A 26,975-nucleotide genomic window follows, 5' to 3' on the forward strand; every position below is an offset into this window, starting at 1 on the left:
TCAGTAGGTATTTAAAGGTAGAATATTACAATGAACTTTTTCTTCATGGAGTTATGTTTGATTTACTATCTGTTAGTGAAATACTTTTTTACTGTAAGCCTTTTGGGTTTTTTTTTGGCCAACAGAAAAGTTTACGTTCTCTAAATCCTAAATCCTAAATGTGGTTGAATGGAAAGGTGTGTTCCTGTTAAATACAAGTATGTACTGTTTCTTGTTGGACAGTGACAGTTTCCTCCTGAGGGATGTCTTTGTCTTTGAGAAAGTGTATTTTATTCTCGTGCCGCGAGGCTCAGGAGACTGACGCTCCTCTCTCACCTTTGCTTTGTCTCTTAGTGTGGCTGTCACCAGGTCCAGAGACGTGCCTTCCTTTGGACCTCCCATCCCCAAAGGGGTCACTTTCCCTAAGTCAAATGTGTTCAGGGACTTCCTTTTGGCCAAAGTGATTAATGCAGAAAACGCTGCTCACAAATCAGAGAAGTTTCGGGCCATGGCAACTCGGACCCGCCAGGAATACCTGAAAGATCTGGCAGAAAAGAATGTCACCAACACCCCAATTGACCCATCTGGCAAGTTCCCATTCATCTCTCTGGCCTCCAAGAAGAAGGAGAAGTCTAAGCCATATCCGGGAGCTGAACTCAGTAGCATGGGGGCCATTGTGTGGGCCGTCCGGGCCAAAGACTACAACACAGCTATGGAAATAGACTGTCTGTTGGGGGTCTCCAACGAATTCATCGTCCTCATCGAGCAGGAAACAAAGAGCGTGGTTTTCAACTGTTCCTGCAGAGATGTGATAGGGTGGACCTCGACTGACACCAGCCTCAAAATCTTCTACGAGCGAGGAGAATGTGTTTCAGTGGAGAGTTTAATTAATAACGAGGATATCAAGGAGATTGTAAAGAGGTTGCAGGTGAGTGTTTTCCTTCCATTGACCTACATTCAATGTCCCTCTCATAAAGCTTTCAGTACAGACTAGAACCAAGTTGCCCTAGTGGGTGCTATTTTCTTAGCTCCTCTGAAAATTCCCTGGTGATCTGAAGCAACCCAGAGTTTATGTCACACTTGGTTTCCCTCCTTTTTCAGAAGGAAAAGTAGAACCAGTGGGAGAAGACACATTTGCTGTGCGTTTGTGTTGGAAACCATTTGCGTGTGACCTGGTCCCACTGCCCTGGTGGCTGGCGACCTAGCCCAGCCAGTCTGCTTTAGCCGTCGAGAAGAATTGTTCGATTGAGTGTCTGTGCTGCCGTGAATTTCTTAAGGGCGAAGCGAGTGGCAGAATACAGTCTCTCTTGGCTGCCAGCTCCCCGTAGGTCTCTGTGAGAGGGTTTCCTTGTAAGTTCAGTGAAGTCATTGAGTACTTTGGATGCAACAAGTATGTTCTTTCTGGCCTAATGAATGGAGGTTAGTGAAGGGGAAATAACCACACTGCTCCTCAGCCGGCAGCGGGGTATTCAGAATCACCCTGCTTGCAGTGTTTTCCAAGTTCCCTGTCCACCACTTAACCCCCTACGGCGCTAAACCATTATACCTTTTGTTTCCTTGTCCAGTTTGTGTCAAAAGGTTGTGAGTCGGTGGAGATGACTCTGCGAAGGAACGGGCTAGGCCAGCTTGGCTTCCATGTCAACTACGAGGGCATCGTGGCCGACGTGGAGCCCTATGGCTACGCCTGGCAGGCAGGGCTCAGGCAGGGCAGCCGGCTGGTGGAGATCTGCAAGGTGGCGGTGGCCACCCTGAGCCACGAGCAGATGATTGATCTCCTGAGAACATCTGTCACGGTGAAGGTTGTCATCATCCCCCCGCATGACGACTGCACCCCACGGAGGTAGGTCTGCGTTGGCCGCTGTGAACCTGGGAATCCAAGGCCGGGTTTGTGCACCACGTAGAACATCATCTCCTACCGGGTGGGGGAGGAGGCTGCCGCGAAGCGTGCCCGGTTACACGCAGCGCTCAAAGTTCCGTCCGTGGAAAGTCTGACTCGGGACATAGCTCCCTTTCAGCGTGTGTCAGCAGCAGCTGGGAAGAGTGACTAACTTGGACCATTCCCAGGATTTACCTCTGTGGATTTAGAAAGTTGCCATTACAGATAGAGAAGTCTGGTAATACCCGTCTTAAACATCTTGCACCAGTAGCTGAGAAGCATTGAGCACTTATTATTAGAAGACCCTGAGCAACACAGACCGTCAGGCTTTTTTGCTTTATGTTCCATGACACTCTCATTCTTCTTTCTGTCCAAACTTCGGAATGCCATTTTGACCCCTGCTGTCTCAGCCTGGAACCCTGGACGTGACTTAGCAGGTGTTTGCTCAACTGCATCTGTGTCAGGAATCGGCTTCAAACGAGCTGGTGCTGCTCATGATGCTTTGACAGTTTGGTTCCCGGCCTTTCACAGAGGGAAGCCCAGGAGCTCCCCGCCCCTCCCAGTTCCTGCCCAGCCAGCAGCATTCGTGAAAATTTAATTTCTCGGTCTCTAGGGAGGTTTCTTGATGGAACAAATTTAATCAACTGTTTCTTTTCTCCTTTGGGCATGTCCATGTTATTTTCACTAGTTTTTTTCAATCTGTTAATTTGCTTTCAGCCCATTATTTTCTAAGAGTTTCTCTTAAGCTTTGGCAATTAATTCTTAGGCCTTCTAAAGCCAAGACAATATCCTTAACCTTCCCCCCCACAAAACGTGGTCTGTCCTACACCTGGGCTCTCAAAGATTCATGAACAAGAGATGGCAGAATATGTAAACAGTTATTATGGGTTGTGTCTTTTAAGAAGTAAGCAGCAATGACAACCTGAATGTATTTCCGTTCTTCAAATCAAGTGTTGCAGACCAGACCGCACTCAGGGTAGTATTTCTGAATCCTGCTTACTGCCTAGATGGCCCAGAGCCTAAGTGCCTGTGTCAGAGTACGGTGAGCTTTGTCTAATACCTTTAAGAAATGCTCCCTTTTGGATGACTGGATTTCTCTGGAAACCAAAATATCCAGAACTTTGTATTTTAGCTCTTTGGGGGAAGGGGGGTTATTCTGAAACACGTGCCCTGCCTTGGTTAACCCAGTCTTCTCTGGGTTTCTCAAGCACATCATCATCACTGTTAAGCATTTTGCTGAACTAGGATTCAGGAATGACTCTGGAGGTGGACGGAAGTGCTTGCTAGGTCCTTACAGGGCTCTCCAGCTGCTCTGTACTTCTCCTCTGGTCGCTCTGTCTTCTGTCCCTTGGTCTCTCCTTCACATTGTCTACTTGATTGCTTCTAAACAGGCAGCTATAAACTGGAGACAATAACTAAGCTTTGTAACTTGTCAACCTTAATTACCTATAGTACAGTTAAAGACGCTGGTCTGAGGACTAATGTTCTCAGAATGAGTCTGTAAATGGTGTGGCGTCATCTTTCTGTTCAGAGGCCTTTCCCCTGGCTTCTGGGCTCCCCAGTTGGGGGGGCGGGCAGGGAAATAGGTGTACGTGACTGTATGTGATGAATTGGGTGGAATGGGCAACATTGCTGACTTTGAATTGTGGTTGGTGGTTACTGAAAGGTTGGGTCAGAAGGCCTGGCCCTGGAGAGATAGGCCTGTGGTAGGAGATGGTTTATCTACAGCAGTATACTAAGCTAGATAGGTCTTCTGTGGTGTGTTGCTAAAAACAACTAAAAGTTGACAATTTAATTTGCCAGATCCTAGAAAAAACACTTTTACATGGATTAGTGCATTTAATCCCTATAACTACTTTATGAGGTCATAGTATTAATATCATTCCTATTTAAAGGAAACCAAGACTCAGAGAGGTTAGTAACTTTCCAAGCTCGTCTGGCAAGTTTAAGTTTCACTTCAGAATCCAAGCTCTTAACTACTACTCTGTATGCTTGGGGCACAGATCTGGTTTTTTACACACCAGTATCAGGAGGGATCTGCTGGTACATTCGCTTTCTGTTGAGGACAGGAACCTTGATTTGTAGCATTTGCTGATTCCCATGGTGTAAATACTGCCTCTGGTTGATTTCAAGCTACCAGCACGAACCCACTGAAGGCAGAGTGGGGGCGGATGCTCACAGTCTGCTCTAGCAAGCCAGGACAGACCGGCTCCGCACACCCCTGAATGAATGAGCCGTGTTTGTCTTAATCTTCAGCACTGCTGCTGAGTCACTCATTGCCACTCTCCTAGCCAGTGGAGTGGGCATCACTTGACAGAGAGGTGCTAGGAACGTACCCCCCTGAGGGTGTGAGATGGGGATGCTGGGATGAGAGATCAGCGCACCCTCCAACCCCCACTACAGAACCCCTTCCCTGGGAAGCATGCTCTGTGCCTTTCACTACAGTTTCCATCCGGAAACCCACAGTCACACCTTCTGGGCAGGTGTGAAATGGCGCCATTCATGCCTTTGGAGGACCGGAAGCCCACTCTCCCCTTCCCTCCTTTAGAAGCAACTTCAAAGGAACAGTTGAAGCGTTAGCACCTTGCTGTAATTTTCAACAAAGTAAGATAATGCTCTTCTGTCATTTTTCTCTTCTCCTCCACACTTCACACTCCCACTGCTGTTTTCCTAGCAACTAATTACTCTGTTCCTTGACTAGTCACTGTCTCCTTTGTCGGCTGTTACTGCAGCTCCAGCGTGAGGCGGAACAAACAGGCCTCCCCCAGGCACCCTGTGCCCCACTGCCCCTCAGCTGCCTGCTTCTCGAGTCCCCACAATGCTCAGGGGTCATAGGCGATCACCCGTGTGTATTCACATGGGAGAGTCCTTAGCTGTGAAAGGCAGGTCTTTTTGTTTTAATGAAAAAGACAATTTAACAGCAAAGTGGAGCTCCAATAATAAAAGTAAAATAGGGCTCTTTTCCTTCTTCTTAGGATATAGGCAGATCCTCTATGAATTGCTTTCAAACTAAAGGGGTTTTTTAAGAGAAGAAAGGACAGGGGGAGTAAAGCAAAACTCCTGAGCTCCTACTATGTATTGCTCATTAAAAAAAAAAAAAAAAAAAAAAAGTCTTCATTTCCATTAAAACAATGAGGAGGAGGTGGTCAGGCAGGACCAGCTAGCAGGATAGCCTGCTGCAGGCAGCTGGGAAAAGAGGTTTGGTGGTTACCTGCAGACTCCACCAGAAAGCTTCCCAGGGCGTGAGCCATCAGACATGGCAGGAGGAGGGGGGGGCCCTGGCCCTCACCCCCAGCCATCCTGACTCTGGAGTGCTGGAGCCAGGACCCGAACCTGACCAGCATTAATCTGTTGGTGTCTGTGACCTCTGAATCCTCAGCAGTCATCGTCTTGGCAGGATGAAAAACACCCCATTAACAGTTTCACCCAAATTTAATCACACCCCATTAACAGTTTCACCCAAATTTAATTGTGATGTTCCGAGTGGTGTTGCGGGGGAGTGGTGGACCTTTATTCTGTTGAAGCCTGCTAGCCTACAGCTTTTGAAGAAAGCAATCAAGGACCATTCAGGAGGAAGAGCTAAAAACAAACAAGTTACATAAAAGGACCAAATTACCTTTTAAATAGAATGGATCACAAAGTTTTGTCTCAATTTTAAAACACAAGTATTTCAAAATGCATAAGCTTACTGCTTTGGAGCCAGAAAGGCTGTGAGAGTTCGTCTGGTTCAGATCTCCCATTTTTCAGGCAAAGAGCTTGAGTGCAAAGAGGTTAAGTATTTTTCCCAAACAAAAATCACAAGGCTTATTAGGGACCTAGCTGTCCTCAAGACATCTGACTGCTGATTCAAGAGTCCAGTGTTGTGATGCTCTGTTGGGTGTGCTGTACGATGGTTTTTCCACCTGTGTTTTTAGTGTTGGAAAAGGACAGAGTGATGGGTAATCAGAAACTAAGGGAGAAAGAAAGAATAAAGAGGCTGAAAAAGTAGGGAGAAGGAGTGGCTTGTCAACCACCAGGGTTTCAGCGTCTCGCCGTGTGTCTCTTAGCCCCGAAATACTGAAATTGCACTTCCTGTGGCCCATAGCTCTTGAAAGGTTTGTCACAGACTGTGCCCTGAGTGAAATGCAGTAGTCACTTGAAGTGAAGAAGTTTGGGGCCTGGGAGTAGATGTAGCCTTCAGTTAGTGATTAAAATAAGGCTGACCCCCGTGCGGGTTAATCCTTGAGTTCAAATCCTGGCTCTGCCACTTCCTGGCTGTGTAGCCTTGGGCAGATGACTCTCTCCTGTTTGTCAGCTCCTAAACAGGGACAGTGGTGGTACCTACTGTTGTAGTGCAGCCAGATGAGTCCCTGGCCCCTGATCAGTGTTAGTTACTGCTCAACACCAACCTTTACCTGAATGACATAATAAAAATCCCCTGGTGAATTTTTACGTGGGTCACGAAAAGCTGGCCTTTATCTTTGGTCTTCAGTGTACTGCCCGCTTCTTGATTCCGCGTATCATTCTTATATTTGCAGAGATAAGTAAGTGATGGGAAGCTATCGGGTGGTCTGTTCACCTTGGAAGGCGATTAGACATGGCGAGTTGGTCGAGGTTTAGCACTGTGAATCCGTCGTCTTTCGTTTTCTGCGAATGAGTCTTCTCTCCCTCCTTAGGCTTTATCCTACTGCATTCTGTTGTCGACTGTGCAGAAGGCTTCTAGCTGTATGTTAGTAGGAGTGGTAGAAACCAAATAGACTACAGAGAAGATAAAATCTTTGGAGTCTTCTCACTGGTTTTAGTGTTAAATGTCATGTAGCTTAAGAGACCATTTCAAAGAGTTTTTGAACTAGAAGGAAGTTAGCGATGACCAGTTCCAAACCTTTTGTTTCCCAAAGAAGCTGAGGCCCAAAAGATGAAAGCAACGTGTCCATTTCATAGTACATTATTATCGTTTCTATTATCCCTATCTGTCATTATCAGCCGTGATGCAATATGGACTTGAGAAGCAGCCTGTACCTGTAAAGGTACATAGGAAGTGCCATGAAATTTAAAAACTCAGCAAGAGAATCTCTTAGCGGGTAGGGTATGGAGAAGGGAAAACATGACCTACAGGAAAATTTTGGAAACGCTAGTGCCAGGACACACGGTGGTAATGTTCTGTGCATGTGCTGGTGGTTGGCACCCAACAGAAGGGTATTTTATATATATGATAGAGTGATATGATCCATGGAGTTTTCAAGTTAAACAGACCACTGCTGGGGTGAAGCAAAAGCTAGTCCTGATTTTGAGGTGGAGGGAAATTTTCCCATGGGTTATTGCCTATTTTTATTAATATCCCTTTTGCAAGTTGCAGGATTCTTGCATTATATTTATAGACCGGAGCACGAGATATAATATGCCATATTTAGTCAGAAATGGAAGATTTCAAACCATACTACAGTAATACCTCTATTAAGAATCAGAAAAGTATTGCAGCTTTTTTGTCAGAGAGATCAGAATCAAAGCTAGAAATTATGTCAAAGCCTGAGGTGACATTCCCTCCTATCAGAGAAAAGGTTTATTACATAAGAAGTCATTAACTGCTAAAAGTCATGTCAAATGTGCCGTAAAGCAGTGTTTTGCGAACTGCGGGTTGTAACTCTTAAGTAGATCATGAAATCCATTTGGGAGGCTGCATTCAGTGTGTTTCTTTAATGAAGTGGATTAACACAGAATACAGCAGAATGGAAGGGTGTGTGTGTGGTGGTGGCGGGGGTGGGGGGTGGAGGTCGTGCTGCATCACAGTGTAAAATGCATTTGTTACTGGGCTCATGGTCCAAAAAGTTTGAAAGCCACTGTCAAAGCTTCTAAGGGGTCCAGCGGAACCTTGGGTGGAGGGTCAGATTAAGGTTGACTTAGAGTTTTGGGGAGTCGGGAGGACTGGTAAGAGAACTGTAAGAAAAGCTGCTGATTGGGGCGCCTGGGTGGCGCAGTCGGTTAAGCGTCCGACTTCAGCCAGGTCACGATCTCGCGGTCCGTGAGTTCGAGCCCCGCGTCAGGCTCTGGGCTGATGGCTCAGAGCCTGGAGCCTGTTTCCGATTCTGTGTCTCCCTCTCTCTCTGCCCCTCCCCCGTTCATGCTCTGTCTCTCTCTGTCCCAAAAAAAATAAACGTTGAAAAAAAAAAAAATTAAAAAAAAAAAAGCTGCTGATTGAAGATGTGGACTGAGACTGAGCAGGCAGGGACCCCAGCAAATGCACGCACCTCAGAAGCAGCCCTTCTTGGGCGCTTGGGTGGCTGAGTCGGTTAAACATCCAACTTCATCTCAGGTCGTGATGTCACAGTTCATGGGTTTGAACCCCACATTGGGCTCTCTGCTGACAGCTTGGAGCCTGGAGCCTGGAGCCTGCTTCTAATTCTGTGTCTCCCTCTCTCTCTGCCCCTCCCCTGCTTATGCTCTGTCTCTGTCTCTGTCTCTCTCTCTCGAAAATAAACAAACATTAAAAAAAAAAAGAAAAAAAAGGAAGAGGCAGCCCTTCTCAAAAGTTGTGTCTCTCGTGGGGACATGGGAGAAGGGAGCATTGTGGGGTACATGTTAGAAACCCAGAAATTATGCCTGAGACATGCAGACAAGGTCCTAAGAGAGCAGCACCTTCCACTGGCTTATGCACCCACCATACAACCCCATTTCCCAAGTCAAGACCTAACCTTCAGACCCGTGTGATGCAGTCAGGAGCCACGCATCTCCTGTGGCCTTGTAACGTGGCTAGTCCAAAGTGAGAAGTGCTGAACATGTAAAATACACACTAGATTTAGATGGATGTACATCTCATTGTTAATTTCTTAATATTTGTTGATTACATGTTCAAATGATAGCATCTGAGATACATTGGATTAAATAAAAATATAGTATTAAACTCATTTCACCTGTTCCCTTTTACTTTTCTCATGTGGCTACCAGCTCGCATTATGTCTCTAGTGGGCAGAACTGCTTGGACTCTCCTCTTTCTCTAAAATGTTTCGTAATAACTCTTAACCCTTCCTTTCCCAGGCTCCCCACTTGCTTCTCAATCTCTGAAATTCCTTTAAGCAGAAAAGTCATTTTTTTCACATAGTGAAATTCAAATGCGCAGTTTGAGTTAATGCTTCAGTGGGCATAGGTTTTTTTCAGTTAATTTGTCTGTCAATCAAATTAATAATGGACTGAACCTTCCTTGGCTGTTTGGGTAAAAGGAATGGAAAGTGGGTTCTGCATTTCCTAAGGTTTGGGGGTTGGGATGGTAGCACAAAAAAGGGGCTAAAGCAGTAGAAGACGTTTTTGCCTGACATTAATTTCACTCAGGCTGCTATCTAGGGACAGTGCTGCTATGGGACATTTCTGGCTTTTGGGTTGCTGGGCAGGGAGTCCGATTTCAGATTATGCTTTATTCCCTGGTGATTTTTTTCCCCCTCCTTCTGAGCTAAACTTGGCTCTCAATTTGGGTTTCAAAATGTAACCCCACTTACTAGGATCCCAACAAATCCAATACCTTTTTGGGTCCCCAGTTCAGGACACTCGATAAAGGGTGCACAAAGCTGCTTGTTTCCTCTGAGGCCCAGTCATGCCTGCCTGGCTGCATTTCCTGCTCAGGCCGTGGTCCTGACTCTGCCCTTAACCTACCCCCTCCACTCACCCCGGTGACTGTGGGTCTCGCTGTTTTTTTAAGACTCCCTCTCTCAGACTCAATAGTTGAGATGCAGCAAAGGAAAATACACTCGTGTGGTACTTCCTGGGGTTCTGGTTTTTGAAAGGACGGTAATTATAGGGCCCGATGATTAAAAGACAGTTTGAAACAAAGAATGAAGTGTTTGATCCATTTTAACTGTTAATGAGAATCAGTGTGGTTCCACCCACAAAAAGAAGCAGTATTAATTTTTCTTCTTTCTGTGTCCCTAATAGGAGTTGCTCTGAAACGTACCGCATGCCAGTGATGGAATACAAAATGAACGAAGGGGTTTCATACGAATTCAAGTTTCCCTTCCGAAATAATAACAAATGGCAGAGGAATGCCAACAAGGGGCCTCACTCAGCTCAAGTCCCCTCCCAGGTGCAGAGCCCCATGACCTCGAGGCTGAATGCTGGCAAAGGAGACGGAAAGATGGCTCCTCCAGAAAGAGCCGCCAACATCCCTCGAAGCATCTCCAGTGACGGGCGCCCCCTGGAGAGGCGGTGAGTGCACCTTCAAAGGTTTGCTCCGAGTCTGCCCCAGATTTAAGGAGCACCAGACCCACAGACACTAGCTTTAGGTGTTTCCATGGATTACTAGAAATCAGGAATTGAAACAGATGCATGCCCCGGTGGCTTTCAAAGCACGGGAGCATTCCAAAGCCGTGAGAGTGAAAGGGGATACGTTCCAGCAGAGCATTCAGCTCTGAGTCATGGTATTTGTGCTTTGCCCTTTCATCCCCATGTGATAGCAACAGAAACCATCACTGCCGCTTAATGGCTATGATGGGCTAGAACTTGGCAGATGCATTGAGGTGACATTGACCATATTGTCATCTTTGATAGTCTTTGTCTCTTGGGGAGAAGTGATAGGATAGTAGCAAAAGAATGCAGGTGTTTGGTTGGGTGTCTGTGTCACTTTGTTAACGAAGATTGTAAAAATTTTAGTAGCACTTGGGTGACTCAGTCGGTTAAGCGTCTGACTCTTGATATTGGCTCCAGTCATGATCTCATAGTTTGTGATATCAAACCCCCACAGGGTTCCGTGCTGACAGCGTAGAGCCTGCTTGAGATTCTCTCTCTCCCTCTCTCAAAATAAATAAACATTAAAAAAAAAAAAAGATTGTAAACATTCTAAATAATAGCACTGTGCATTACCTATGCTAATGAAGGAGACCGTTTTAATTCAGTAGCTGTTAGTCGCCCGCTAGAAGAAGCCAACTTTTTTCTGTTCCCTGCCCTCTCCTCAACACTTCTGCTTGTCTTGATCATATCTCCGAATATTTTTGGAGAGGGATCAGGAATCCCCAGAGTTGGGGAGAACTGTCTGTTCTAGGAGCTGTGTGGGGCAGAAGGAAGGTGGGAGCCAAAAGGTGAGTCTGGCTCAGCTAAGCAGTGGAAACCAGGTCCAGCAGGTACAGAGTGCCAAGGAAAATGGGCCCCAGCTATGCTTTCGTAGTCATAGATTGTTTCACGTTGGGAGCAGAAAAGCTGGAGGGTTTTTGTGTTTGTTTGTTTTTGAAAATTTTTTTAATGTTTATTTATTTTCGAGAGAGTCAGAGATTGAGCATGAGCAGGGGAGGGACAGAGAGACAGGGAGACACAGAATCCGAAGCGGGCTCCAGGCTCCGAGCTGTCAGCACAGAGCCTGACACAGGGTTCGAACCCGCAAACTGTGAGATCACGACCTGAGACGAAGTCAGACGCTTAACCAACTGAGCCACCCAGGAGCCCCAGAAAGCTGGAGGTCGTTTATCTTAAGTCTAACTTTTGATCTATTGCATAAAAACATTGTCACTTAACTAGTTCAGAAATACTAGGATACCATGTAAAACTAATTCAGTAAAAACCACCACTACCACCGCCACCAACAAAACTAGCTGTCTTTTCTAAAATTGCTCACTTAATCTTGGAGAGTGATTTGTAGAGCTTTACTCTTTATCTCAATAAATGATAGAGCATGTGGACTCTTTCTTTCATTTCTGAGGAGTAAAAACATCCAAGAGATCTCTGAATAAACTCTTTGTTCTACACATTCCAAACTTGGCTCTCCCCAAGGTGTGTGTGAACTAGAATGCATGATTTGGCCCACATTTTGAAAGATGAGCCTTAGGAAATCATTGTTTAGAGAAGGGCCCTTTCTTCCCCTCTTAATGCTATTTTCTTTCTCTTTCAGGACAATCATCAGACTTTTACAAGTTAAATTGTTTTGTGTGAATTTCTTTATACAGTATTCCATATAAGAAAAGAACAGGATGTATTTTGATTCCGTGTTGAATTTAATTTCTGCAACAAAAACTAAAGCTTGTTGCTGAACATCCTGACCTCAAAAGTGGAAATATTTTTTGTAGCTAATTATCATCTTATGATGCAGGCAGGTTTTAGTGCTAGAGAACCCGTCAACTGCGTTATTCCCCAGATGGAGCTCTTCTCAGTTCGAGAGGTTATTTCTGCAGGTCCCTGTGTCTGCCGTTCATCTTTAACCAGCACCCAATCCCCAGGGGAAGGGGAATCTGAGTGCTCTCCCCGTAAAACCATTGGAGTGGCCCTGGCACCCTCCAGGCTTCACAGATGAAAGTGGCAGGAGCAAAGGCCACCAGTGGTTTTCGGGGAGATGTAACCTCTCAGGCTTCTGAGTGTCGGGTATTCTTGAGGACACAGGACTGATATTTCGGATCTTACGATGGAGAGCTTAGGTGACCTGTAAAATCTCAGCTCTACAAATGCAGGATATTCAGGTCACTTGGCTCATCTTCATTTTGAAATATGTGGTGGTTGGGTATTCTTCCTTTGTGAAAACTTAAAGAGTTGGGTTTCCTATCCCATCATTGCTCATTTTTAGTAATGCAGTATTTCTTTTTTTTAAGTTTCCACGTGGAGTCACAGAGAAGATCCTATTTTTGAGGAACTTTGTTTTGCTATTGTTTCAGAGATACTTAGATATAGAATAGACTCATGACATTCATCAGGGATACTTCCTGAGTCCTCCATGAATCCCCATATTCATAAATTTACCTGGGAGTATCATTTTCTCCATGAAGTGTAGTAAAACATAACTGAAAAGCCTCCCCTTCATGGTGTTACTGAGAACAGAGCACCTTACTGAGATTGGGAAGTGAGGCCCTTGGCTGCTGGGCTCTCCTCGTGCACTCGACCTTCCCCCTCATACCAGTCCTGCCCTGTGGGACATTCACATTTGTACCTGGGCAATCTGTAGGAGAAAGTGACTCCTTTCAGATGTATCACAAACGGTCAAATTAAATGCCAGGGTCCACCATATCTTGAATCTTGCCTTACCGATAACAGCATGAGCTGAATACTGAGACCAAAGTATTGCCTTTACATAATTTTCCTTCCATTTATTTTCCTTCCCCAGGTTAGGTTGTATTTAACTGTAGAGAAACCAGCTGTATTAAGCTGAAGCCAGCAGCTCTCCCAAGTCTGCCCTGCCCACGTCTGCTATACAAATCTGCCTGCTCCGTTCACCGCGGCTGGTTCCAGCATGGTTCATTTCAGATGAAAACACAAATTGACTGCTTGTAGAAGTATAGTTTTTCTTGTATTTTTATGCAAGATCCCAGACTTAAAGGTCATTGGGAAGATTTCATTTTTTTTTTGTAAATACTTGTGGAACAGATTTTCCTTTTTCCTTTAATACCAAGGGCATAATTTTTATAACATACCAAAATGTGTTGGTGTTTGAGGTTTCTAACAAGAATTATTTCACTCAATTGTGTCCTCTATACATTGTTGAGAGAAACCAATGCAGTAAAAACAGATGACTCGTTTGCCATCTAAATAGACTAAAGTCTAATTCTCTTTGGCTTAAATATATGAGCTTTATGCTCTCCAGATGGCCTTTTGAAATAGAATCTGATAGTTTATGTGTGAATAGTATTTCTTAACAGGAACAATATTTATTCAACAAAAATAGGTAAGATGGGGGCACCTGGGTGGCACAGTCACTTAAGCGTCTGACTCTTAGTTTTGGCTCAGGCCATGATCTCATGGTTTGTGAGTTCAAGTTCTGTATCAGGCTCTGCACTGACAGTGCAGAGCCTGCTTGGGATTCTCTCATTCCCTCTTCCTCTTCCCAGCTTGCACACGTGTGCGCTCTCTCTCTCGCTCTCTCGCTCTCTCTCTTTCAAAATAAATACATTTAAAAAAGTGAGTAATATGATGGAATCACTGTTTTGGCCTCAAATTTACCTGGAGTGCAAGGGTAGAATTAAAACCAAAATTTCTGCTGTAGCACATTGAACTGAACACTTCACTGTGTTTAAACATAATGTGGGATCGGTAATAAAGCCCCGGACTGTGTTAATATGCTCTGAAAAGCTTATGTATTTCAGGGGCTTTGCCTAAACAACAGGCATCTTAGCATAAAGAATTTTCCTTTGTCTTTGTGTTTTTAGAGGAAGCATCGCCAGCCTTTATGCAAATATTTGGTGTTGGATCTGAGCCACTTGGGCACTTTTAAGTGTTACCTGGATGCCACCGTTCCCTGCTTCCCCACTGCTCTCAGCTCTAAGCAGCTGGATGGAGAGCATTTCTGTGCTTAGGTTCCGAACCAGCACCTCACAGGAAGCCCAAGTCCTGTGCCCCATCAGTCTGCGTTTTGAAGGAAGTGCTCCCTAAATGCAGTTCCCATGCCAATCTTCACTGTCATTTTCTGCTTTGAGACAGAGCAAGTACCCATGTAATCCCTCCTCTTCCTCTAGTAAGGCAGTCAGCTGTGGTTAGAAGTTTCTAATGTGAACTTGCACACCACAGGTGCTGTCCACCTGAATCATAGTTGTTTGGTTTGACTTGAGGACCCTTAAATCCTAGAACTTTTGAGCTTCTCTGAGGTCACTCAGGCTACAGCCCCTGCCCTCCCTGTTTCTTGAGCCAAAGCCCCTGGATGTGGTGTCTTTAGTTTATCTGACACCATTCGCTGCTCTGTCCTTCAGACTCCTTTTCCCCATCTTCCAAAACCTTAACTCCCGATTTTTTTTTTTTTTTTGGCAGCTCTTTGCACCTGTCTCATCGCCCCCTCCCCCCCAATTGTGTGTCCTCCACGGCCCCTTCCTCATTTTTCTTTTAATCCCATGCTGTGCAGTGTCTCAGAGTAGCTTGTTTGTCTGAGCAACGTCAGCCATCCTGCACGTGGGCAGTTCCTTAATGGTGTCTGTTGATCTCCTTTGTACTTTTCACATTCATTTGCCTGACTACCTACTGAACGTCTGCCCTTGGATGTCACATTAGTGGCTCATATTTACAAGCACAAGTGGGCTCCCACTCGTCCATCACCTCCTCTTTCTAGTGTGTCCCCCACCTCAGTGCACGGCCGTACCAGGTACCCGAGTACACAGGGCAGAACTAGCATTCGCCATGTAGCTGGCCCTGCAAGCAATCCGTTTTTATTTTCTGTTCTTAAGTGTCACTCTTAGATATAAAACTGGCTCTTCTCAAGAGGCATCCATGATGTGTGCCGGGCTGTGAACTTCTAACATCTTGCCAGCAGCTGTGACGTGATGATCCGTTTATCTCAGCGTGATGAATTGCCGTATTTTCCTAACCGGGCAGGGGAGTTATTCCTCGTTGTAAATTGACCTTGTCACTGGAGGCTCATCGGAACAGGATCTCCAGGATCCAGTCCTAACAGCTGACATGAAGTGTTTGGTCAGAAAGCCAGGGGTAGCTCTGGTTCACAGAGAACACAGTAGGAAGGGATAAAAAGACAGAGGTACATACAGTGACTTGAATTTGAATATAGTTTGTTCAAACTCTAGCCTGGATAAAGCACCCAAATTACATTACCTTGAGTCATTTAGAGAAAAAAAAAACATTTTTTTTTTTTTACATAATTCTGGAAGAATCCTGGTTGATACAGATTGCTGAAGACAGGTTTCAACTTGGTCCTGTTCCCTGGGTGAACAGCATTTTAACTGCTAAGTTGTGGTAAAATGCTGTGCTTAATTACGGACTCAAGTATCTAATTTGTCAGTCATTGCTGCTATTTGAAACCCTCTCTCTTGTTTTTACCATCATTCCACTGTTTGCACTTGGCTTACAGAGGGCCTTGTCTCCTTGGACACATTAGGAGTGCTGTCACTTAGGGGTACAAAGCAGGACATAATTCAACCTATACAGAACTACTCAGGAAAAGTTTTGTCATCAGCTATTTGGATACTGAATGCTTTATCCATAACTTGATAAATTATAATCGGTCACAATCTGAAGAGATCAATTGAATGAGAATCTATTAATGTTAACACTGTGCGTGTGGCCCTGTGAGTTGATTTATGGGAAGGATGTGGTGGGGTGCAAAAGTTATTTTTATTGGAAATCCGGATCTTGAGGGTGAATCTCTTCTCCCTTTTGTCTTGGTGTGAGAATGCTTCTGGAAAAATGAAGAACTGACTCTGATCTTGGACCATCTCTTCCTAAATGTCCATTCCATTCAACTCCTTGTTTTCATCGCAGTGAAATGCATTGCATGTAAATGAAAAGCTGGTGTTCAGTGGAGTCCTGCAGACTATGGAGGCATTGTCTGTCAGGCTGGTGATCATGACTTTTTCAATTGCTGCATTTTTGTCCTACAATCAAAAAGCCCTGGTGTTTTGTTTCTGCAGAGGGAAGTGAGAGGGAGCTCCAGAGGACACTTAATATCAGTTACTTTGAAAACATTTAGTTATTTCTTGGCTAAAATTGACAAAAATGTAGGGAAAAGAATCTACCGAAATTAACACTAAAAGGTTTAGACATTTCCTTTCTCACAGTGACCAGAACATTCTTGAAAATTCTTACATTCCACAGAATTGAAAAAAAAAACCTCACAGCAGTTGAAAGATGCGTTCCTGTTCGTCCTCTAAACCTATTTGGGCATTAACATCCAGATGCTGGGGTTGGGGAGGGGCGTGGCATGGGCGGGGGTGCTCCTTAAGACTAGGAGGAAGTAGAAAGATCTCAGCTTATCTCAAAAGAGAGGAAAAGCCTTGTGATCTTGCTTAACTAAGTCTTCACTGGCCCCAGCAACCCTTAAAATAAAGTGGGTGGTGAGGGGGTGGAGATTCAAGAAGTCAGCCTGCTAGCTTCCTCTGTGAGCCAGTTTGGGTTGAGCCCTTTTCAAAGCACAGGACGGCACACAGCCCACCTTGAGTAATGACCAGCTGCAGGCGCTCCCTGGCAGAAGGGCACTGCCCGTGCCAGGCAGGCGGGACCTCTTACTCCCCAAGTGAAGTCTGTTCTCAAATAATATTTGTGTGGTAGTATCAGTTTCAGAGTATTTGAAAAGAATAGTAAGAGATCAGTATAAGAGCTAATTCTGAAAATTGTTTTGCCCACCATACATACATCTAGAGTCGTAAAAACATTTGGATGGCTTGCCGTCAGTTTCTGGTTGTGTGTGCTGTGTGTGTGTGAACAGACAGAAAACAAAGCCACTATTGAGTTACATAAATGCAAAGGAAGGATGGGAGTGAATGCTGGCCTCCTGGAAATGCTGTTTTTTCACTTTGGGATAACTCCAGTAACCAAGTAGAATTTTCTGAGACGTTTGCCAAATAAAGGAGCTAAGGTTGAGAACTAGCCTGAGATTATTTTAAAGTAATGTTCGTTTTAGAGAGCAGAGTCAGAAAAACAGGCTCTAAATGCAATTGTAAGCTACATCTTGACTTTTCCTGTGGAATCAGTGGTTACTTCCTCACAGAAACAGAAACATTTTAACATTCACCATGCAGTCAATTCAGTGGCATTACTTGTTTACCCTGAAGAGAGAGTTAGCATCGGCCCCCAGATGTTACGCTGGCCCTGACCACGTATGTTAACGTTAACATGGTACTTGGTTTTCATCTTTCTTTAACACCTCCTCCCCCTCACGGTGGGAAAATCAAAGCACCTACAAGTGAAACTGTAGTTGAAGTTTCTCGGTAGTCCGAGCCTATAGAAGCCAAACTCTTAAGATAGAGAGAGAGGAGTGTGGTGTCTTGTTACATTTGGATCCACGCTGCTCCTTAATCCTTACCTCTTCCGATTGTTTCAGAATAAACAGGGAGAAATTTGGGAGATGTCTTAATGGAAGAGAAATGAGATGTGGATTTTATGGTACCTAAGGAAGGGTCTTGATCTCTCTTTTATCAAAACACATTACCGAGAAGTAGGGATGAGCTGGTGTCCCAAGACCCCACTGGTCCCTGACCCCGCCGTGGCTGCCCCCCACATAGCCCTCTCCTGAGCCTGTATCCTCATGAGAGCACCGCTGTGTGGCTGGTATTTCTCTGAGTCTGTGTAGCGATAACAGGAGGAGCATGGGAGCTCTGCCTCTTTTCCTAGCTTCTCATCCCGTTCCTCCAAGGGCCTTACCTGAGCATTCTCGGTGTCCTTTTGTGCACCATTTGGTACTACCTAGAGGAGCCATTACCAGCAAGTTCTCTTGCCATTACCTGTCAGATTGATGATATGCTCAGGGGTATCTGGTTATAATTCCAGCATCCCTTTTTCTCACATTGAAGGAGAGTATTAATTTTGAATCTGTTTTCATTGCTCTTAGTATAGTATCCACTAATTTTGGCACTTTATTATTAGCAGCCAACTGTTTTTCAACTGATACAGACCCACCATTAGTGGAACCCCTGGCGTAGGCAGCTGACGTCACTATTGGCCCCTCTTCTTCTTCCTTCTTCTTCGTTGTACTGTCTATTTATTTATTTTGAAAGAGAGAGACTGAGCGGGAGATGGGCAGAGAGAGAGGGAGAGAAAGAATCCCAAGCAGGCTCTGCACTGACAGTGTGGGGCTCAAACCCACAGACCGTGGGATCACGACCTGCGCCGAAACCAAGAGTCAGACGCTTAACCGGCTGAGCCACCCAGGTGCCCCACTGTGGGCCCTTAATCTGAACCCACCTGCACTGCTGATGTTCTCCTTCATTCCACAAACATGTATTAAGCAGTCAGAGCTGTAAAGATAAGGAAGTCTCAGTCCTGCCCCTTAAGAAGCAAATCTAGTTGTGGAGATAGACACACATAAAACTGTGCTAAAGGTTGTGCTATGTAATGGTGCAAAGAACAGACCATGTGGGACTCAAGGAGGTTCTAATTAATCTGTGAATTCAGGGATATGATGTTGGAATTAAGCCTCAGAGAAAAAGGACATTATGTAAGAAAGGGGGAAGAGAGGCAGAGAGGGCAAGATGAGTAAAGGTATGCATTTGGTAGCTGAGTTTGAGAATAGGGGCACACTGAATGTGTCTAGAATGTAGGGTGCAGGGAGACAGGAAGAGGGCATGGAGAGGGGAAGGGACTTGAACAAGACGGTCCAAGGCCTGGAAGAGGGGGCCAGACATTCGGTGCTCTATTCTGTAGGCAAAGGGAAGCTATGGAGAAGCATGTGGGATGGCTTCAGATGGGGTAAGCAGAGCCTAGACTTTGAAGACCAGTTAGGGCCCAGGTGTGCTGATCCAGGCTAGAGATGAGGGAGTTTGGAGGACAATTAGCAGGTTGAAGACCGGTTAACTTCTTAGTCTGTGTGTTGTCCAGACCAGCACCCAGGGTGCCTGACACACAGCTTCTACTCATCAAAAGTTGAACTTAATTAGAGGAGTTGACATGGAAGATGAGGAAAGGGACGGGGGAGATGGTTTCAAGGTGTTCAGCCTGAGATAACAAATACAGGAGGAGCAGGTTTCGAGGGCTGGGCGGGGAATGGAAAAACCTGTTAGGTTTGATGAGGTTTAATTTGAGCTGCTATCCAGGCTGTTCAGTGGAGATGTCTAGGAGACAGCTGGAGATTCTGGGTTTGTGGCAGAGCGGAGAGATCTGGATTCTCAAGTCAGACCCGCCTCTTGGGTATAGAAGGATTTGAGAGTTATAGTTTCAGCATCTGTCCTCATCCTTTCTCTGTGAGAAAAGCTTCTCGTTGGGAATTCTGTTAACCCCTCTGTCAACTTCCCGAACCTGAAACCCCATTCTGCCCTGCTCCAGAAGGCACACAGGTTCACTGTTGGAAAGTTCTGGGTTTCAGTGGATCAGGTTCCGTCGCCAGGCTTCAGAACTTTAGTTTGGGTAAGAAGATAGCTTTTCATGTGAAAGCATTGACCATGCAGACCCATTGCAAGCTGTCCTGGTAAGAAAAGAAAACCCAGCCTGCTCTGGGGGACACGAGTCTTTTAGCACTGAGCGGTGGATTTACAACCAAGAGGCTTGGCTTACCGAACGAGTGACTTCGATTCCTCTCACTCCGCTCTTGCACAGAAGTGACCAGCCCTGCCACAGGAGTCGAGGGATTTGTGCCAGCGTTCCCTCTGAACCAAAACATCAGTAGGAAGATGTAGGTTACCCCCAGTCACAGGTGCCAGCTTCACTTACTGATGTCCCCGGGGTTGCCCTATTGTCTACTGGAACAGAGGAGGCAAAGGACAAAGTCTGTGTCTGTCCTGATGACAGAGCTCTGGTTTCTGTCCCCAGAGCCAGTCAGCAGGGTGACAATCTGCAGAGCACACACCTCTGCTGGGACATTGCAGAAGTTCAGCAACTGACGTTCTAGGCATTTTTTGTTGTTGTTGTTGTTGGAGGTTTTTATATGGTGATGCTCAGCCACATTTACAAATACCAAATAGCAAAATCTGAATATTCGTTCCAGACTTGGAGTAACAACACCCCAAGACAAAGACGGAGAACGCACCGGTCTCAGTGTGGTCCTTGACTCTGGGAGAACCAGTGTGAAAAATTGGAATTAATTGCTATGTTAATGTCACTGGGGCTCAGTTATCCTCTGCACTGCCATTCTAGGAAACTGCACAACCAATTCAACCCAATGAATTTTGGCAGCTTTTGGAAACATGCATGTTGTTTTTTCCCCCATTATTTTTGATGTCCCCTCACCCCACACCACCCCCCCCCCCCCCCACCTTCAAAGCCATTTTCCAGCTGTTCCTAAGGGAGTAGTTTTATGGAGAAGTTTCTTTTGTAGGCTTCCAGCTGGCCTCATTTTCACTATCTCCATGAAGTCGCTTTCTCTGTCGCATGGGTAGGATATTATCCGTGGTGCATTGCCTCGGGACTTCCCCTTGGACTGACTGCATATTTTTGGTTTGCTCTCGCAGGCTGTCTCCTGGCTCAGACATCTACGTGACGGTCTCTTCCATGGCCCTCGCGAGGTCCCAGCAGTGCCGGAACTCCCCTAGCAACCTGTCTTCATCCAGCGAGACGGGCTCTGGTGGAGGCACTTACCGGCAGAAGTCCATGCCCGAAGGGTAGGTGTGCCCTTGCCCCTCCGCACGCCCCCTGCCCCCCATCGCTGCCTGTGATGCCTTGTGACTCAGATGTGCCTTGACCCATCTACAAAGGAGGAGCCAAAGGGGGAACGCGGTCAATATTCCAGATAGAAGATGTGTTAATGTCTGCTTCAAACCACTTCTCAGGAAGTGGTTTCTTCATCCTTCTCTAGCCTCCAAGGCCCCCGAAGCAAAGAAATCAGACTGCATCACTTTCTGCAGTCGCGTGCACTGTCCTAGTCTTACGGCACAGATTTTGTCACTTCCTCTGAAGCACACTCGGGAGCATGCTTCTTGCACTGGCTGGAGTTTGTGTGGCTGTTAGAGTAGGGGGAACCATCATCCTGTTCGAAGCTTAAAATTATTTTTCTGACACTTTCAAAGGCTTCTGCAATCTCGGCCTGTGGTTGGTTGGTGTTTCTCATCCCTTTCGAAAACACGAAACACCCAAAGGTAACTGTTTGCCTCTGACAAGACATACAGACTGAAGGCTAAATGTACCTGATTGAGAGGCTACTAAAAAGAAAGGAAAACAAAAGCAAAAACAAACCCCAAGCGACTAGAATGTCTGAGGCTGGGAAGTAATTAGCAGCAAAATGTTACGTGACCCACACATGCCACCTTTGCCCAGAGCAAGAGTCAAAGAACTGTCAGAGACTTCCTGCTGGGGTGTCTCTCTGGGGAGGTTGATGGAGAACTCAAAACCATTTGAAAATCAAATGTGAGGCATTTATAAAAACCCATGTTTCTATTCTGAGTTTTCCCCCAAATACATTTTTAACGAACGCACACATGATTTGGTTACTTTTTTGAGATTTTTCCATGTTACAAAATAGTCAGGCTTACTAAGAATACCTTCATAATGGGTATTTTTTTATCTTGTAGCATTTTGTTGGTTTTTACAGCTATTAAGTATGATTTTTTTGTTGTTGATGCTAAATATTTACATTAGAAGAAAGTAGGTAATAAAACCACTACACAATATGCTTGCCCCTCCTGCATCGCGGGGTCCTCCGCAAGATTCCCTGGGTAGTATATCTAAAATGCACATGTCTTCTCTTATTTACTTCAGTGACAATTAGAAAAAAAAATGTATCTCTTATTCATGAGTCCCTGCAAAAGGTTTTATGAGTTAAGTGTTATTATCATTACCACCCCACAAGTCCTAACCAATTATTCCTTGTTTCAATTAGTAGAATTTAAATGGCCTGCTTTTACTTCAAAAATAAGAATCTGCTGCAACTTTAGTGTTAATACAACAATAAAATATCAATGAGCTCACAACAACAACAAAAGCAGTTTTCTTATGACTGGGGTACACTTTAAACGTATACCAAAAATGTAAGCCGAAACCTTAGTGTTTTGGTGAATATTAAATGTCAGAAACATGGTTCCAGTGCCCACCCTACACAGTGTTTTCAGTAAGGTGGTAATTCTTCAACCTGATGTGTGACACTAACCCGACTGTAGTTGGTGGTGAGGAATTTTCCCTTGTTTGTGAGGTTACCCATGATATTTGCCATACTGTATAACATCTTTTTTACCTGGGGTGATCTTTGACAAGAAGGTAATGATACGGTTCTTTAGTCTGGATCCCCGGCAGTTTTTGCATATATCAGTGACCCAAGAGACTGTCCGTTGTCTGATTCACATGCGCCGCCCGTGGGCCAGGTTGGATTCTAAAGTTACTCTTATCAAGAGAAAGATGATCACGTCTACTCTACAACTTAGCCCAGTAAAAATAGGGGTGTATGAGTTGACCGTGAGGCAGGAGTGTATGTGGCCTGCTGCGAACCCATTAATACTAAACTTCAAGAAGCTCAGAAGCGTGGAGTAACACCAGTACATCAGATCAGTACACAGTGGTTGTCCACAAGTGTGATCTGCTCACTTGTCCTCTTCACTCCACTTCAGTGGGCCCAGTGTCTGCCTGTGTGCAGGGCGTGCCTGCCCACTCCCTGGTGTGGGGGTACTGAGACCACCCAGATCAGCTGAGAGGTAACAGGGTGACTAGTAATGCCCACTGCACTTACATGTGGGGGAGAAAGCACCTGCACCAGTTCGGTATGGAAACGAGAGATAGGTAGGAAACAACACTGTTGAAAAGACATAGGGTCTATTCTACCCTCCTTGGAGATGTATCTTCGGGCCACACGCTCTGAGCGATGTTGATGAGGCAGATCGTGGCAGAGGGAGGGATGACCTGGGTAAATGGAAGAGCTTGGAGATCACGGTGGGAAGCATAACTGAGGGGGTACAGCCTGAAGGCGAGAAGCACAGACAGAGGTAGGCAGGCCACTACAGCTTTCTTCCAGCACTCTTGTCTGAGGGAGGAAGCTTGTCCATGAAGGCACCTGAGACCAGTAAAAGTTGTAGAGAAGAAGTTTCCAGCCCATGATGAGGACAGGCTGTGAGCCTGCTCTGGAGAGCCATGGACCAGCTCGTGAGTTAGAGTTCGTGGTCACCGAATGTGCCTCAAGTATCAGCCAGATGATACATGCTTTTCAAGGCAGGATTTAAGGACAGCCTTACTTTGTCATTCATTTAAAACCAGACAGCCAGATTAAAAAAAAAAAAAAAAAATAGGGGCGCCTGGGTGGTTCAGTCAGTTAAGCTTCCAACTTACGCTCAGGTCATGATCTTGTGGTTCGTGAGTTCGAGCCCCACGTCGGGCTCAGAGCCTGGAGACTGCTTCTGATTCTGTGTCCCCCTCTCTGCCCCTCCTCTGCTCTTGCTCTCTCCCTCTCTCAAAAATAAACATTAAATAAATACATACATACATACATACAACCAGATGGCCAGAAAAGCATTTGACTTTAAATCCAGAGGTTTTAAGAGTTGTCTTTAGTTTCCACTGCTACCAAAAAGGAAGAACAAGATTAGAATTCATATTTAACTTTTATCTCTGTGCTTTTGTGGACATGTCTTCATTTATTGAAAATTTAGAATAAAATCATAGGGCCAGTTGGAAGATATGAGCTTAATAAGGACCCTACTTAGGGAGGAGATGGCAAAGATCATAATTAGTGACTCGTCCCCACCACCCTTTGCTGTTATTGTTAATGAAAATAAGCATTATTGCATCAACTAATAAATACATACAAAGATGCAAACAGTTTTAGCCATTTTCTTCCAGCTTACAGGAAAGGCAGAACTGAAATCCACACACAGTCTTTGTAGGAACCACTCCTCCCCCCCTTTTTTATTAAATGAGCACCTTTTGCTGAAATTTTCGTAAATCAAGTTTCTTGTTTATCATAATGGAGGTAACTTTGTTTAGCAAGGCTTATGACTGAGTTTGTAAACAATGGCCATTGTGCAGAAGTAGCTAGGAGGAGGTTATAACGGGTTAATGTTACAGCCTTCTCTGCTTCGCAAATGCTTTTATATAGGTCCTTCTCCCCAGATCCATATAATGGAACTGCCATTTAACAAATAAATCGAGACTTTGGGTGGGGGGCTGGAACTCCGATCCAGGCCTCCCTCCTCCTTGTCTCTTTCTCTTACAGTGTATAACTTGCTAGTTCTCTCCATGTGTTTATCAGTCTGTGGCAAATAAGACACGTATTGTAAGCATCCGTCATTCCAGGCTATTAATCTTCTATCATATTGATTACTCATAAGCTCATTAGTAACCACACACAAATTTATAAATGTCCACGTAAGTCCTTGAATTTTACATTCTCAGCCTTTTTTCCTGGGCTCAGTCGGTATTTACTCTGCCGATATTGCTAATCAAGGCATATGCTTTAATTAGGCACATGTTATTATTCTGCACAGGGCAAAATAAAACTGGCTCATGAAATAGTTAACTGTTCTTTCCAGAAATAGACATTTGCCTTTATGTATGCCAGTTTACCTACTTCCAAATTGCCCTTCCCAAAAGGCAATTTAAAATATATACAATTCAGAAGTGGTCACTCTGTAACGTAAATGATAGTAGTCTTTGTCTTTCAGACCTTAGAGCAAATGCTCAGAAAATACTTGTTCCAGGAATGAATGACTTAGTGACTTAGCAGCTCACTGAGTTCAGAGAAACCCCTGACATACTCCACTTAGAAGATGTCCACGGAACATTAGGAATGGGAAGCCTTTCCCTTGCCTGTGAATGACAGTCCAAGCTTGGCTACACGTGGGCTAGAAAATTTGGGTTTCCTATTCTATATTTCTTAGGTTAGCTCGATGCTAACGTCTCCTGCCCTTGTTTACAGTGTATATACCGAGCATACGTACCTTTCTTAAACAGAGTGATGTATGTTGACCGTAACACACATGGCTCCGGCCCCTGAGTACACGTGCATAAGCCTGAGTATACAAATGCCAACACGTAAGCAAAACTGGTAGTGCCTGTCATTAGAATTCAGTTCATTACACCCAGGACTGTCTTCCCCTGATGGCTGAGGTCCCTGATGTCGTCTTTGCCTTTGTTTGGGGGAATTGCCACAGGTTTGGAGTAAGCCGCAGATCCCCAGCCTCCATCGACAGGCAGAACACCCAGTCAGATATTGGTGGCAGCGGGAAATCTACCCCCAGCTGGCAAAGAAGTGAGGATAGCATTGCTGACCAGATGGGTAAGTGACTAACTCCTCCAAGAAGCAAGTTGCTATTACACCGAGGCGACTTTGGCCACCTCTTGATGACGTCCTTAAAGCATTCCGTGGTAGAAGACAGCCTTGGTTAACAAATGTGATTGAGAACTAAGTGTCAGTTCGATTATGTATAAGTGAGGGCAGCAAATAAGACCTGAGAGGAAAGTCCAGGAATTCTAAGTGGCCCCCAGTTTAAAAATAGAAAGGACATAGGAATTACTTTCAGCACCGAGATTAAAATGCCAGACTGCCAAACCACATGTGTCCTAAGCATCTCCCTCGACCCTTGCTTGTTTGTTTGTTTTCGCCTAGTATAAGTGCCCTTAGAGACTCGTTGGTATTCTTGATGTCAAGTTAAAAAAAAAAACAAAAAAAAAAAAAACTGTACAAAGTGGGAAAGAGATGGAATTGTTGTTCAGTCACATATGTAGCTTGGTTAGGATCTCTCTCCTCCCTCCTGTGGTATCCACCCCCCCCCACCCCGCCCGGTCTCTGCTATTAAGCTGTCAGCTGAGGACATGTCTTAGCAGCATAAAACAGCTGGATGGGAAAGATGTGCATTAGTGAGGCTTCATTTGGATTTCTGGCACAGCCCTTTCTCTCCCTACATGCAGTTGTTCTATGGGGACACTGGAACACTAGTTGCTGCAACAAAATTTTCCCATGAAATAAGACTGAGTTTCAAAACAGTAGCCAGGGAGTTAGCCTCAGTACAGCTGGTACATCAGGGACTTGAATCTAGACCATTGGGTGGGCTTTTTTCCCCCCTTTATCTTATCTCTAGTAGCATTACCATCAGTGTGGGGTAAAAAGAAGTGAATTTCAGGGCTGAAAAGGGTAAACTTTTAAGGCAAAGACACATCTTTTTATCTTTGCAAACGCATTGTTTGTTCTGTTTTAATGACTATCCCCCGTAAATACACTGACCGTCATCGTCATCGTAGAAAGGAATGAAGACATATATAGCTAAGACAGGAATTGAGGAAGAGAAATGTAATTCTCAGGTTCTGAGATCTGCTTTGTTCCAGTAACTTCAGTGAGATGTGCCTTGTTACTGAAGCCATCTGTCATTACCCACTCTCACGGCACCCACCCCCACCACACAAAACCTGAGCATTTTCCGATCTGCTGCTCCGCTCTTGACAGAATGTTTTTAATCCCATATGTTTTGATACTGTTGGGATGGTAACGACACATGTGGAAAGGATCCCTGCTTCAACATGACTTTAGCAGCTTTTTTTGGCTCCTAGCGCAGGCTTTGAACAAAGCTGCCAGCAAGCCCTTTGTGCAACGTTCAGTGCCACACTTCCCACTCATGTGAAGTCATATGGGGAATGAAAAGGTATCTTGGGACTGGAAAGGGTAATTATGAGGCTCGTCCTAGACCTGTATTCATTCGCTCACATAAACCTCCCTCCAGTCTTTTCTTCCTTGCATCTACTTTCGTTTTGGTGGCATCCCACTCTTAATAGATAAGGCTCTGAAATTAATATCAATGAATCTAATGAATCTTTTCAACACATTGTTCCATCCTGTTAGTAAGATATGACTTTGGTAAGATACCCCAGAACCTGCCAGAGAAACCTTTACACCAACTGGTGGCCTTTCACC

At 45.0% G+C, this 26,975-nt stretch overlaps 1 protein-coding gene across 19 annotated transcripts in view; it reads left to right on the forward strand.

Moving 5' to 3' along the window:
• The window catches only part of SIPA1L1 (signal induced proliferation associated 1 like 1), a 482,475-nt gene that overhangs the window by 413,881 nt on the left and 41,619 nt on the right, over window positions 1-26,975 (forward strand). For all 19 annotated transcript variants that reach the window (XM_045451411.1, XM_045451407.1, XM_045451426.1 and 16 more), the window contains 5 exons: window positions 334-907; window positions 1,545-1,819; window positions 9,755-10,024; window positions 20,605-20,754; window positions 25,222-25,346. In XM_045451411.1, the coding sequence (XP_045307367.1) occupies window positions 334-907; window positions 1,545-1,819; window positions 9,755-10,024; window positions 20,605-20,754; window positions 25,222-25,346 (1,394 nt within the window). The remainder of the gene's footprint in view (window positions 1-333; window positions 908-1,544; window positions 1,820-9,754; window positions 10,025-20,604; window positions 20,755-25,221; window positions 25,347-26,975) is intronic.

The sequence above is a fragment of the Leopardus geoffroyi genome, chromosome B3 (genome assembly GCF_018350155.1).
Source record: "Leopardus geoffroyi isolate Oge1 chromosome B3, O.geoffroyi_Oge1_pat1.0, whole genome shotgun sequence".
Taxonomy (NCBI): Eukaryota; Metazoa; Chordata; class Mammalia; order Carnivora; family Felidae; genus Leopardus; species Leopardus geoffroyi.